This window comes from Rousettus aegyptiacus, unplaced genomic scaffold (genome assembly GCF_014176215.1).
Source record: "Rousettus aegyptiacus isolate mRouAeg1 unplaced genomic scaffold, mRouAeg1.p scaffold_m13_p_12, whole genome shotgun sequence".
Classification (NCBI taxonomy): Eukaryota; Metazoa; Chordata; class Mammalia; order Chiroptera; family Pteropodidae; genus Rousettus; species Rousettus aegyptiacus.
Genome location: NW_023416287.1, coordinates 3,854,066 through 3,867,500, shown reverse-complemented (window position 1 = coordinate 3,867,500; position 13,435 = coordinate 3,854,066). Strand labels below are relative to the sequence as shown.

The following is a 13,435-nucleotide window of genomic DNA, read 5'->3' as shown; positions in this document are numbered from 1 at the left end:
CTCAGATGTGTTTAATTCTTTGTTTTGTAACACAGACTCTGATGGTCTTTGTTGTTAAAATTCTGAGACGTTGATTGCATGAGGCGTCCAGAGACAGCTGCTGCCCACTGTAACAAACCACCATCCTGACGAGAGCCACGTTATAGCAACACATTTAGGGTTCGCCTTTGCTGAGAGCTTACATCCTTTAAGGCAGCGGTCCCCAACCTTTGTGGCACCAGGGACTGGTGCTCCTATGAGAATTTAATGCCTGAGGATCTGAGGTGCAGCTGAGGCAGCGATGCTAGTACTGGGGAGCGGCTGCAAATACAGATGAAGCTTTGTTTGCTTGCCTGCTGCTCACCTGCTGCTGTGCAGCCCGCTTCCTAAAAGGCCATAGACTGGTACCGGTCCGCGGCTCCGGGGCTGGGAACCCCCACTTTAAGATATGGGCAGCTGCAATGAACGCAGCAGACCAGAAGTACAAAGTAAGCCATGTCTCCAGAATAAGGCTGTTGCTATCCATCTCGGACAGCTGTGGGTGCCCACGAGGGGGGCGGGGGTGGCCATACAAGCCTATTGTTCTCTGGAAAAACATCCCTGCCTTCCACAGCAGGCGAATGCACCGGCGACGCTGTTGACAATCCGGACCCTTCCCAGATGCTGTATTGCAGCAACTGCTCGGTTCAAACGCACATGCTGTCTTATTTCTAGACAAGCGCGAGCCCATTTCAGATGATGGGCTGTTGGTTTTAAGACTGTGCAGAATGTATTTCCTGAGAATCGTGACGATTGGCTGGAGACTGTGTTTCTGTTTTCCCTTTCCCAGTGTGGACAATGTATAATTTTCCAAAAGTACAATCGTGACTCTTGGGCAAAAAGAAAGTGAGCTAGTGTCAAAAATCTCATTAAACTGATTAATTAATGAGGGGAGCAGAAAATGTTAAAACCAGGTCAAGGAGCCTTTAAGGAAGTAGATATTTGTGGAGAACTTAATGAGGGGAAGTTAAGGTGGGATTTCAGGGCTGGGCACAAACCTGGTGGTAACCCGTAATCTCCCGGGCTTTCTCTGGCTACTAAACAGAAATTATTTACCTCTTTCACTGGAAAGAAAATTATAAAGTACCATGTAGCTTCACTAAGTCTTGACCTCTAATCGATACTCGACAAGAGTCTAAAACTCCGTTCCATTTAAATGCTTTACCTGTGCCGGGTCCTCCAGGCTGAGCCCCCACGTGCAGCTGGCACTGCTCACGACACGTTCAAGGGCCAGTAATGGAGCGTGCGGACTCGCTGAGCCTGGAGGCCCAAGTGCTGGACAGCTCGGCGGTCATTCTTACTGAAGGCCACTGAAGAGGGTGGGCAGGGAGAGCTTCCTGCATGCCCTGCCCTAGACAGAAACAGGACCCCTCATCCTGGTGCTCCGTGCCACTTCCCCGCCCAGAGACTTGAGTATGGCACGCTGCGTTACTCACCCTGGGGATGTGACATGTCACCCCCAAGGACAGGTAGGAACGAGGGAGTAGGAACAAGCACCTCTGAGCTGGAGGAGAGGAGAGAAAATGGCAATGGAGAGCGTGACCTGCCATTCCCGGGTGGGTGGCTTTGGAACTGCAGTCTCGGCAAAGCAGTGACAGTGACTTCTTCCTCCCTCCCGCCCCCAGACGCTCTTGGCGCGGGCGCTTTACGACAACTGCCCTGACTGCTCCGACGAGCTGGCTTTCTGCAGGGGAGATATTCTCACCATCCTGCAGCAGAACGTGCCACAAAGCGACGGCTGGTGGAAGTGTTTGCTCCACGGGAGGCAGGGCCTGGCTCCTGCCAACCGCCTCCAAGTCCTCACGGACGCCCCGACAGACGAGCCCGGTCACGCTCCCCTGAGAGCCCCGGAAGAAGCACCCCCCAGCTCCAAGGAGTCCTACCAGGTGCCCGCCCTGCTCAGCCCCCCGCCTCCAAGCCCCGTGTACGAGCAAATGAAGAGCTGGGTGCAAGGGCCCCCACCGCCCACAGCCCAAATCTACGAAATCCCCGCCCCCGCTGCCAGTGCCAGGATCGTCTGTGAGAAGACTCTAAGCTTCTCCAAACAGGTAAGCGAACCGCCAAGTGGAAGAGATAGGTCGAGCCGCGTGTAACCCTGGGGGCTCACCGCGCCCCCAAAATCACTGCTGTCCACGTGCAGAACGGGAAGCAGAGTGTTGGCGTGCTTGGGTGAGCTCACGCTCGGTACCCACTTCGGTTGTTGTTAACACTCTCAGTGACCCCCCGTGACCCCCCGACTCTCCAGGCACGCACGCTTTGTGGGAAACTGAGTGCTTCGTCCAGCTGTGCTTGAAAGCATTGTAGATGTTCACGGGGGCCCTTTCTTCACCCTAGAAAGGACCACTAAGATTACTGATGACCAAAGGGGGTGTTGAATTTCCCTGGGCTCGAAGGCAAGAAATTACCCATCAGATTTGAAATATATATTCTCTTCCATCCAGAAACTTTAATTCCAGAATTGCTACAGAAATGCACAAGAAGGCAAATGTATATCTGGATGGGGAGGCCGTGGATATTATGGCGTTATTCATTATAAGGAAAAATCGAAGATGCCTAAGTGTGTGTTAGTGGTGGATTGGTTACAGATATCTTTGCAACAAACCACTGTGCAGTTGTGAAAAAACGATGAGGTAGTTCATGAGGTATTTATACAGGGGGATAAAGAGCCACTTAAAAACCAAGCGAACAAACAAAAACTAAAATAAAAAATTCTGTGAGTGTATGCGCGCGTGCACACACGTTGTAAAAATGCACACCCTGACAGCGGGTCCCCTTAGGACGTGGAATTGGTTTTGGAGAAGGTGGAAGAAAGCATTAAGCAGGGACCTTTATTTTATTTGCACCTCTGTCCCCAGCCCCTAGGACCGGGCCTGACATGCGATGGGTACACCCATACATATTTGGTGAACTAAGAAGTTAGGAAGTTGATGTGTGTGTTGTAGTATAGCGTGTGTATCACATCCGCGATTTTAAAAAATAGCAATTTTAAAAAACGGAGGAAAAGAAGCACTCAAAATGCGGAATGCAAACATTTTTTAAAGAAGGAAAGAAGTTAAAAAAAAAGAAAGGAAAAACGGAACACCCTTCTCCTCCCAGCCCCGGCCCTCAGGAGGTGTTAAGAAGGCAGACCAGATTCCCACGGTCTTCAGCCACTGTGGCCGCGTCTGGCCATCATACACTCTGCTTTCAGCTCAGACAACACATGCCACCTGGTCACGGCCCTGGGCCAGAGCTCCCGGCTCCTGAAAGGAAAACAGGCAGCGTCCCCAACACCCAACACGGTGCTCAGGAAACATTTGCCGAAGGAATGGGGTGACCAGATACAGCATAAGGCTTCATAACCATGAACTGCAGCTCCTAGACTGATGCCGGTGTGGAAAGGAGAGGGTTTATCGCGGCAGGAAAGGGTCGGGCCTTCGCTGTAAAGGAACTACACAAAGTGTGTCCTGGACATGAAGTGTGTCACCGGTTGGAGCCCTCGCTCATGTAGTCTGTGGCAGTGGGGCAGAAACCGCGGCCCCCGATAGGGAACTCACAGACCCGGGCTCCTCGCCATCGGGGTTCTTGAGGCGGCCCCAGTGAAACACCCCGGGGGGACTTCCCTGCCTTGCTTCCTGCTGGAACTTCAGCGGGAAGTTCCGTGGCCACCTGTTTCCACTTTTGCTCCCTCCGTCCCCTTTTTTTTTATTGCCTTCTCCAAGCTTGGGGGTTGGGGCGGGGGGGGGGGGGCCTTCGAGCCATAGATGCCGCCGCCTGCAGCTCAGAATCAGGAGTCCTGCTCCAGGCGGCTTCTGGGCGGTCAGAGGCCTCGCAGCGGCCCCCCTACTTCTCCTTCTTCCTCTACATCGTGAGAGGGGTGGACCCCATCATTCCTCAGGTCCCCTCCAGTTGTGCCGTTTGATGATTCTAAATACTTTTACTGCTGCTTTTACTACAAGAGTAGAGGAACCGGAAGAAATGGGAGGTGGAAATCAGGACTCTTCCGATCCAGGAAACGGGCAGGCATCTCTTTCCCTCTTGGGTACTGGAGCCGTTAGCCCTGTACCTGAGGCCGCCTGAGATATACACCCTGAGCAGACACAGTCATGGGTAGAACGAGTCCACGAGCTTTGAGCGGTGTTCCCACTGGCAGCTCACAGGCTTGGAACACGACTGGGCCGGCCCGTTTCACAGACGCCCTTTGTACCTGGGTTGATGTTGGCCAAAAATTAAAAATCAAGAAAGTGGAGACATGTCACTTTTCACCAGTTATCCTAAGACAGGAGTCCACGCATCAGTAGCTGGAGGAGACCTCTGTGGGCCTCTAGGTCAGAGCAATCCTTCAAGTTGCAAAGGAGGACATGGATGCCTGGGGACGTGGACAGGGCTATCCAGGGTCACGCGGGCCATGAAGACCGGAGACTAAGGCTCCCCCGTCATGTCTGCGTGTCTGCTGCACCCCCGGACTGCCGACGCCCAGAGGCAGGGCCCCTTCATGCCTTCGACATGCATTTACCCACCTCTGGCAACACTATCCAGTCCTTGCATTAACGGTTTGTTGAAGATTAACCTACAAGTCCTACGGGTCCGGCTCAGTCACTGGCATCCAGATCAAGATACTGAGCAGAACTGACGCCCCCTCACGCCTCCTCCCGGCCACTTCCCCCCACCAACCGCTGTTTCGTTTTACTTTTTGTTCCAACTTCCTCAAGAGATACGCGGGCCTGACTTCGTCTTGTTGTTGTTGTTTAATCGCCAGACAGAGAACATACTTGCTTTTGGTTTAAATTCAGAAGGGAATCTTTAGTATTTCAAGTGAAAAGGGTCAGATTTCCTCATGAGATTGCTCCAGGGCCCGCGAGTTCCTAAACTGGAGTTCCCTTCTGCCTTCCTCAACCTTCCGAAACCGTGTTCCTCAGATGTTCCTTAATTGATTACCTGCCCATGAACCCATGTTTTCCAAGAAACACGGGGCATTTTTGAACCGGCTTCCTTTCACCTGAAATCCCGCACCCAGGAAAGTCCCTTTGCTCTCTGTAGGTACTCTGTAGGCAGAGGCGGCTGTAGAACTAACATGGGCCTAACTAACAGGGGAGCAGCCGTCCATGGATGGCCTCTGGGAAGGCTGCGAGGTGGGAGAGAGATCAGTGTGTTGGAATACATGGGTGACGTGTCCTTTCCTGTGATCCTCTCTTCTCCCCCAGGCCCTGTTCACGGTTCCCAGACCTGCGCAGGCCTCCTCGCCGGCTCTGCCCGCCCAGCTGTACGACGTCCCCACCCAGAGCCGGGGTTCCCCAGCCCTGAAGGTGAGCCTTGCCCTCGGCCCCGTTCCCCACGGGCCTCTCTGCCCAGAGCATGGGGTCCTCAGCGTCACGCGGATGTGACATTTCAGCTTCACCCGGGGAGGGCTCTGGGCATCCGTCCGCTCCGGGTACCAAAGGACGCGTCACCTCTCGGAAGCCAGCTCTGTGCCCAGGGAGCCCAGACTTGCTCAGGAGAATCTTATGACTATTTGAATGCTGGGGATTTTTTTAAATTTTTACTTTTCTTTTGTAATAGAAATTTTCCATCCGTGTACGCACACATACCTATGCATTTTTTAAAAACTAGTATTTCGAAAGATATACGTCGCAATCTTAACACGATTGCGGGTTATCTTAACATTGATTAGCCCTGGAGGATGAAATATTTGGTCTTTTTAAAACTTATTGGTAAGCAGCGGGAACATCAAATCCGTAAGGCGTGCTTTGTGGAACTGGGAAATCATTCATTTCTCAGCCCATCCACGCTGCCCGGTGGCCGCTTTTCCTCGGCACCATCAGAGCTCAGAGATCAGCAGGAGTCCTAACCACAGGGCTGCCCGGCCCCACCGCACCCCAGACGCTGTGCGATGTGTGGGTGGGCCCAGCAAAAGGGATTTTAAAGCTCCAGGTGGTTCTGCAGTGCAGCCAGGGCTGAGACTCACACTCCAGTCTTAAGTAAACGTCAGGCTGGCTGTGACCTTCTGGTCACTCAACAGGTAACAAGAAGTCGCATGAGCCTCGGGCCGCTCACGTCCAGCCTCATCGTCCTGAGACTCTCTCCCCCATTCACACGGCTCTTGCTCCTCCTCACCTGTGACCCACGGCCGGTCCCTGGGAATCGCACACGCACGGCCCCCAGGAGGCAGGGTGGGCTGGCACCGGGCGGGGCGAGCAGGGCGCTCACCTCGGGCACCGAAGGTTTCAATGAAGATACAGTCGCACGACTGCCTCACTCGCCTTCCCCTCGCCCTGGCGGGCCTGTCTTTATTTAAAACGTTGATTTCGTTCGTCGTAATTTTCTTTTTCCCCATTAATTGTGATTTTTAAAAATAGCGCACTGAAATATTATCTACCTCGATTACCAAGTTTTCTGGTGCCCCCCGAAGATGTCACGCCCAAGGCTGGCGCCACCCCCTCCTCGCCCCCGTCCCAGCCCCGAGAGCCGGCCATCCCCAGCCGGCATTCTCACCCTCGGCTTTTCTCAAGCCAGAGTCACTCCCCGTGCACTGGGACCCCAAGCTCTGGTGGCACAGCTCACATCGTCGAAGGTCCCATCGCGGCACTTCCCACGTGGCTTGAGGGTTAGTGAAGAGCACCCCCATCCTTCCCCACCTGGTGAGGTAGGGATGGGGGGTGCGGGCCAGTGGGAAACTCGTAGCCCGACTGTCTCCAAAAACACCCCTCTCCAAATTCCATCTTTTTGTCTCCTTTGCAAAACCTTGCCGGCTTCTCCGACGCCTCACCTCGGAGCATGGGAACTGTCGTTCCCATCCCAGTACATGTCCTTTCTAACTGCGGCATGAGAAAGCGCATGTCGCCTGTCCAGGCACCTGTCTTTTGCTCATTCCTGGGTGCGTACGCGTCGTTTGGCTGAGTGTCTAGTAGCTAATAGGCACTCGGTAAATATTGGCAGGATGACTACATGAGGGATAAGCTCAGGAAAATTTCTATTGAGAAAAGCAAACGAGCAAGACCGTGAAGTCCCAGTCTCATTTATTCTTCTTTAATTCACTCGCAAGGCTATGAACTGCCATTTTTAACTGTCAACAGTTTGCCCCGCTTTCCGTTGAGAAGGCATCTTTTTAATGCACAAAGTCCACAGTTGAAATGACACCCACGGCAGGACGTAAGCCCCTGCCGAAGAGCATCATGACCAAAAGCCCCGAAACCTTCATGATTTGTTTTGTGATAGGTAGCTGTCAGGAAGGAAATCGGCACATCGTCTTTTTTTGTGGTCTTTCCCCAGGAGCCAAAGAAGCAGCAGTTATATGACGTACCCACCAGCACCCAAAGAGCAGGATGCAGTGCCCCCGCCGGCCAACGAAGTGTAAGTAAGATGCGGTCCTGAGATTCGATGCTAAAACCTCAGCGTCATCCGAGACACTGAAGAGCTCGGTCAGAGTGAGGACTGCGCCTGCTCGCGGCAGAACTCTCCTCCTCCGAGCCCCCAAAGTGCAGCGGTGTCCGGGAACAGGGCCGGCCGTGTGGGTGGGGTGTGTCCTCTCACTGCCGCGTGCCTCCGATTCTATCACGGACTGAGCACGCGCGTTCAGATAACCCCGGCACAGGGCCCAGAGCGGTGCGTGGCACAGAGCGAGGCCTCGGACAAATGCTTCTGATCGCTACGGAGCTCAGAGACGAGCTGTGTTAGACTGGGTTTTTATCTGTACGTGGGAGGAATGCCTTCATTTGAAATCTGTGTAATCCGGGTTTAGCTTCGGATTCTATCACATGTATGTGATAAATATGCGCATGCCCGAGCTGACCAGGGAAGGCTTTGCAAAAGAGGTGCCATCTCAGCATTGTCATGAGGGCTGCATGGGAGTTTGTTAGACGCAGAGGAAAAGGTTGGGGACGGGGCAGCATTTACAGCAGGAGGACCTGTTTGGGCAAAATCAGATGTCGCGGTATAAAGAGACCATTCTGAGCCCCAGGAGAGGTAAACAGCCCAGGGAGCTGGACCTCCAAGGAGGGTGGTGGCAGGTGTGGCAGGGAGGCATGATGCAGGTGGAGAGAAGGGAGGATGGGAGCAGGCGGTGAGGGTCCGTGAGTGGCGGTGGCAATGCAAAGCCACCGAGGAAGCTGGAGCAGGAAGGTGGCAGTCAGATTTTCCAGGTGTGCGGTGCCCGGCACTGAGAAGGTCCTCGGTATACTACACACGTCACTCACACCGCTTCTCGTGGTTGCTAAACTGGCTGACTTTGTGTGGCTCTTCACAGAGGCAGAGTGTTCCTGTGATGTCAACAGTTGCCTTGAGGAAGCCCTGCTACAAGACGTTACCAAACCCTCAGAAATCGGAGTGGCTTTACGACACTCCAGTGTCTCCAGAAAAAGCCGATGGAAGAAATGCATCTCTAACCAGCTCTGTGGAAAAATCGGGGCCCCATGCTCTCCCCGTGTGTACGCCCAGTCTCCACATTCCTCCAAGTACCAGAGCAAGGTCCCTCACTCCAGACCTGCATAAAAATGTGTCCATGCAGAAAAAACTCAGCCTTCCAGAAATTCCTCCTCAGAGCTTTCTGGTACCCAAAGACACCTTCCCTTCGGAAGAAAGTGTCAGCTACAAGGTTCCTTCAAGTTTTCTGGTTCTCCGAGTGGAACAGCAGAACACCAAGCCAAATATTTATGACATCCCTAAGGCTGCATCAACTGCCGCTCAGGCCATGAAGGAGCTGGAGAAAGCCGACGGGGCTCCGGAGAATCCCGTGGACCGTGACGGCTCGTGGTTCCCCAGGCAGGCCACGTGGCCGGACAGGTCGTCCATCAACAGTTCTGACAGCAGGGCCAGCGTTGTTTCTTCGTGCTCCTCCACGTCCACGGACTCTTCATCCAGCTGCTTCTCGGAGGAGTCAGCAAAGGAGCCCTCCTTGGACCTGGACTTGGCCAAAGAGACGGTGATGGCTCTCCAGCAGAAGGTGGCCAGCGCCGTCGCGGGCCTGATGCTCTTTGTAAGTAGGAAGTGGAGGTTCAGAGACAACCTGGAGGCCAACATCGACGCAATCCACAGGGCCACTGACCATGTAGAAGAATCTTTGAGAGAATTTCTAGATTTTGCCCGTGGAGTCTGTGGCGCCGCCTGTAACCTTGCCAGCAGTAACCTTCAGGCCAGAATCAGGGATCAGCTGCAGACAGTCTCCAACTCCTACCAGGTCCTGCTCGAAACCAAGGACACCCTGGACGGCTGCAACTGGTCCCTGGAAGTCCTCGTGATGGACGAAGTCCAGAGCAGCCCGGATGACCTTGAGAGGTTTGTCATGGTGGCGCGGATGGTTCCAGAAGACATCAAGAGGTTGGCCTCCATGCTCATTGCCAACGCAAGGCTCCTCTTCAAGCAGAATTGTGAAAAGGAAGAGATTGTGCATTCGACCCCAAATGCAGGATTCAAGCTTGCAAAATGCATCCAGCTTCCCCAAAGGGAGGTGGAATTCCCCCAAAGGAGTGCCCCTTCTATTAAACAGAGGCAAAGTGAACTCTCCCCTGAACTCTTAAAGAAAAATTGGACAAACGCATGTAAACAGGTGAGTTTAGAGTTCCGAGAGGTACAATATAAAGGGGCTTCCGAAAATCTCTCGGTAGTCAGTCAGATAAGCTTTGGGAGACATTGGTTCCATTTTTCAAAAAATAAAATTCACGGAAGTAAAATTCTACATGCAATATTATTTATTTAAGAAGCACGGTAAATAGTATTAAGGCACGTAAGATGTCTTCCGGAAATTTGAGGCTTTTCAGTTTACCTCTGATAACTAAGATTAGAAAGGATTTTAAAAGCCTTTTAAAATCCATCCTCTGAGCAAATATCTTAATCTCACCATCAAGTTTTCTTGCATTTTTTTGAAAGTTATAAATTGAGTCACCGTCAGTGTGTTTCTTAGAAACAGAAGAGGAAGTGTAAACACTCTTCCACATCATGCACGGTCTCAGCAGCCTCCGGACTCCGGTGACTCTTAAAAGCACTCTGCCGCATGACTTCAGATGCCATAAAAAGAGAACCCCAGGTTCAAGCAAGTCTTGAGCACAGTTCGAGCCCAGCAGGCCACCTCAGGGCTGTGCCAGGCGATCATTTGGCCCTTTCAGCCCTAGCCTTGGTATTCCACTGAAGTATCCAGTGTGCTGTACGGGCTATAATACATTCTAGAGAGGCTAGAAATGTAAATGTTTTCCATTTCCCAGTTAAACTATACAGTGTGTGTATAGTTATGAACATATATATGACTTTAAAAAAAAAAACAACTGTGTGTCATTGTACTAAGCCAAGTTGGTAGACGAAATTCGAATTGCCCTCGGGCAGCCCAATGTCCTTTGTTGAAAAAAGACATCAGTAAGCAGAACAAAAATATGAAAAGGAATGCTCACGCGTTAAAGCGGACTGAAACAGCTGTGTGGTAGCGTGAAACCACCCCGGTGGGTAATTCAAAAGGACTGTGTTTTTCAGAAGTTGCCTAACCTCGAAGAGAAAGAAAAACCCTTCTGGAAACAAAGGTCGGATGAAAACGAAGCCTTAGAGACACAGGTGAGCGATGCCGCCCACACTCCCCTACTTCTGCGCCACACGCTTATCCCTAGAGATGTTTCCTGCTGTGAATAATTCCACACTAGAGCCGTGGCCCACGCGGGGGGAGAATTGGGCTTTTCGATAGTGTTTCCTTTTTGCTGTAGAAGAACCGTAGAGATGAACAGCCCAGTGGGCCCCGGGGCCTGGCACGTGGCCCTTTACCCGTTCGTGAAGCAATGTGGGGCACTCTGCAAAGCAGTCGTGACGTGGCTATAACGAGCACGGGCTCACGTTCCCTTTGACGTGGTCCCCGAATGCTTCTCGTTACGACGCAAAGACCCTGGTGTCCGGAGCACCTCCCGCAGCCCCCCGTCCCATCTCCCCCAGGGAGGTTTGTGTCTGGGCTCACACTGACATTCCTTCACTGTCTCACACAGTAAATACACGCCGTGTCCTCGGTGGCCACGGAGTTCAGCGGCAGAGAGAACCGGCTCTCAGACATGTCTCTGGAGATAGAGATGGGGCTCTTGAGGGAGGGGTTGCATGCTGTGCCGCCACCATGAGGGATGCACCCCGTCCACTCCAGCCCCTTCCCGGGGGCTGGCAGATCCAGCTCCAGCTGGTGATGGAGTAGCCAGAGACAGGGCAAATCGAGACAAGCGCGGCCTGCCGATGGAACCTGTCCCTCATCTGTCGTGTTCTTCTCCTTCCCTAGGACCCCGGCTCTCCTCCCCGCCGGCCTTCGGGTCAGCAGGACCCCGAGAAGAAAATCCACCTGTCGGAACACTGCCGGCTGTATTTCGGGGCGCTCTTCAAAGCCATCGGCGTCTTTCGCAGCAGCCTCCACCACGGCCAGCCCCCCGAGGTCTTCATCACGCACAGCAAGCTGATCATCATGGTGGGACAGAAGCTGGTGGACACGCTGTGCCAGGAGACGCAGGACAGGGACCTGCGCAACGAGATCCTCTGCAGCAGCAACCGCCTCTGCGGGCTGCTCAAGAACCTGGCCCTGGCCACCAAGCACGCCGTGCTCAAGTACCCGAGCCCCACGGCCCTGGGCCACCTCCGGGCCGAGGCCGAGAAGCTGGAGCAGCACACGCGGCAGTTCAGAGACACGCTGGAGTGAGCTGCCCTCCCGTGCAGCTCCGTGCCACGGGACAAGGCAGCCTGGGGGTACGCGGTGGGCGGAAGCAATCACGGTGCCCGAAGCAGGTGTTCTCGGTGCCTGGGCAACCCCAGCGCATCGGCTCCCCCCTCGAGAGCCAGGGAAGAGAGGCAGCCGTTAAGTGAGGGCCATATATAAAGTGACATGTGGAAACCGGTGTGTAGATTATTTAAATGTGTGCCTGTTTTAAATTCATTCGTTCAGTATTTATTTATTGGGCACCTACTATATGTCAGATTCTAGGTGTTGGACAAATAGCAGTAAACTAAGCAGAAGCCTTGCCTTAAGGGAGTTTACATTCTAGTGGGAAGACACAATAAAGTGATGGGGAGGGAAATGCATATGAAATTTATCAGGTGCTAAGGAGGAGAGAGGAATGAGACTTATTTTCGAATGATTATTTCTTTTGCATCGTTAGGCAATATAATCAGCATTACATTGTGGATTGAATTACTTCTGTAAGATTAGTATGAATTATGTATCTGTGCCTTACACCAAATATATAGATATGTATATGTATATATATATATATATGCTATTTTATCCAAGTTCAAGATGCACATTTCACTTGGATAAGATGAAATAGCATATATTTGCAACCTAACATTTTGTTAGGTTTCCTTTTAACTTATTTTGTACATTATAGAGTCTGTGTTGATAAATTCAATATGCTCAATCAGCAAAGTTTTGTACCTCGACGGTCTCAAATCTGCTGTCATTTATAATATTACGTAAATATAAATATGAGTTGAAACATCCTTCGTGGTAGCCCTATCTCTGGAAAGTCTTCGGTCCATGTTACCTGGGTTCCGACGTTGCTTCTGTTATTTAAATGCTTCTCCCCAGAGTGTTTAGGGAGGTCCAGTAGAGGCCACAAACTCGTGTGGAAGGCTAACGGGAAAATCAAAGCCATCACTCATCGTGGTACGGCCAGGAAGTGTTGTGTGAACAGGGCGCCCTTCCCCGGGCACAGATCTAAAAGTGGCTCGGAGCGCCCCTCCTCTTCCTCAGACCACCCTCTCTTCTCCTAGCAGCTGGGCCTTTTGCTCATGTTGCTATGGTTACATCATTCCTACGTCACCTCAAGTGAAGGTGCATGTTCCTGTATGTATCCCAGCCACGGAACACCTTTGCCTGGAAAGAGCATCTCCAACCTGGAAGTCACCTGAAATGGTACCAGGTCCAATTCTCATCTGCTGCTCTGCACTTAGTAGGTGCTATTCGCCATTAGTTTCCAGGTTCCTGAAGAAGGAGTCCACTTGGTGAGGCTCGGTTTCCTGTACCACAATGGAGAGCTCCCCGTTCTCTGGACAGCTGCGATCCGTATCAGTTAGGCCTCCTCCTGTTATGCGTGATCAAAAAAACACATCTAGTCTGTCTTAAGCAATAAAGGAAATTTATCAACTCAAGTATCTTAAAATAATCCAGGGGCAGACTGACCAAAACCAGCCGGTTTGGGGTGACCCAACGGCATCTGCAGGCCCCGTTTCTCCACCCCACTTTTGCTAGGTGAAGTCTCACAGTTGTGAGGCGGCTGCCCCACGTCGTATCTGGTGCCAGAGCCTCGAAGCTCTGGCAAGCAGGGCATGTGATGCCCAAGGGGACCCAGACGTGGAATTCACCCCTCTCTCTCCCCCTGCCACATGGCCTGAGGAAGGGGCGGCTCTGCCAAGAACTGTGAAACATTCGAGATTGTCCCCTATTTCAGATCAAGCTCAGCCTGCCACAGTTTCATAGATGCTGACAGAAGACGTGAGA

The 13,435-nt window shown here is 52.4% G+C and overlaps 1 protein-coding gene across 2 annotated transcripts in view; it reads left to right on the top strand.

Moving 5' to 3' along the window:
* CASS4 (Cas scaffold protein family member 4) overlaps positions 1–12,435 on the top strand; it is a 27,848-nt gene extending 15,413 nt beyond the window's left edge. For both annotated transcript variants that reach the window (XM_016134152.2, XM_036229250.1), the window contains exons 2-7: positions 1,644–2,066; positions 5,202–5,303; positions 7,267–7,347; positions 8,240–9,538; positions 10,453–10,530; positions 11,228–12,435. In XM_016134152.2, coding sequence (XP_015989638.2) covers positions 1,644–2,066; positions 5,202–5,303; positions 7,267–7,347; positions 8,240–9,538; positions 10,453–10,530; positions 11,228–11,638 — 2,394 coding nt within the window. In that variant the 3' untranslated portion in view covers positions 11,639–12,435. The remainder of the gene's footprint in view (positions 1–1,643; positions 2,067–5,201; positions 5,304–7,266; positions 7,348–8,239; positions 9,539–10,452; positions 10,531–11,227) is intronic.
* The last annotated feature ends 1,000 nt before the right edge of the window (positions 12,436–13,435 follow it).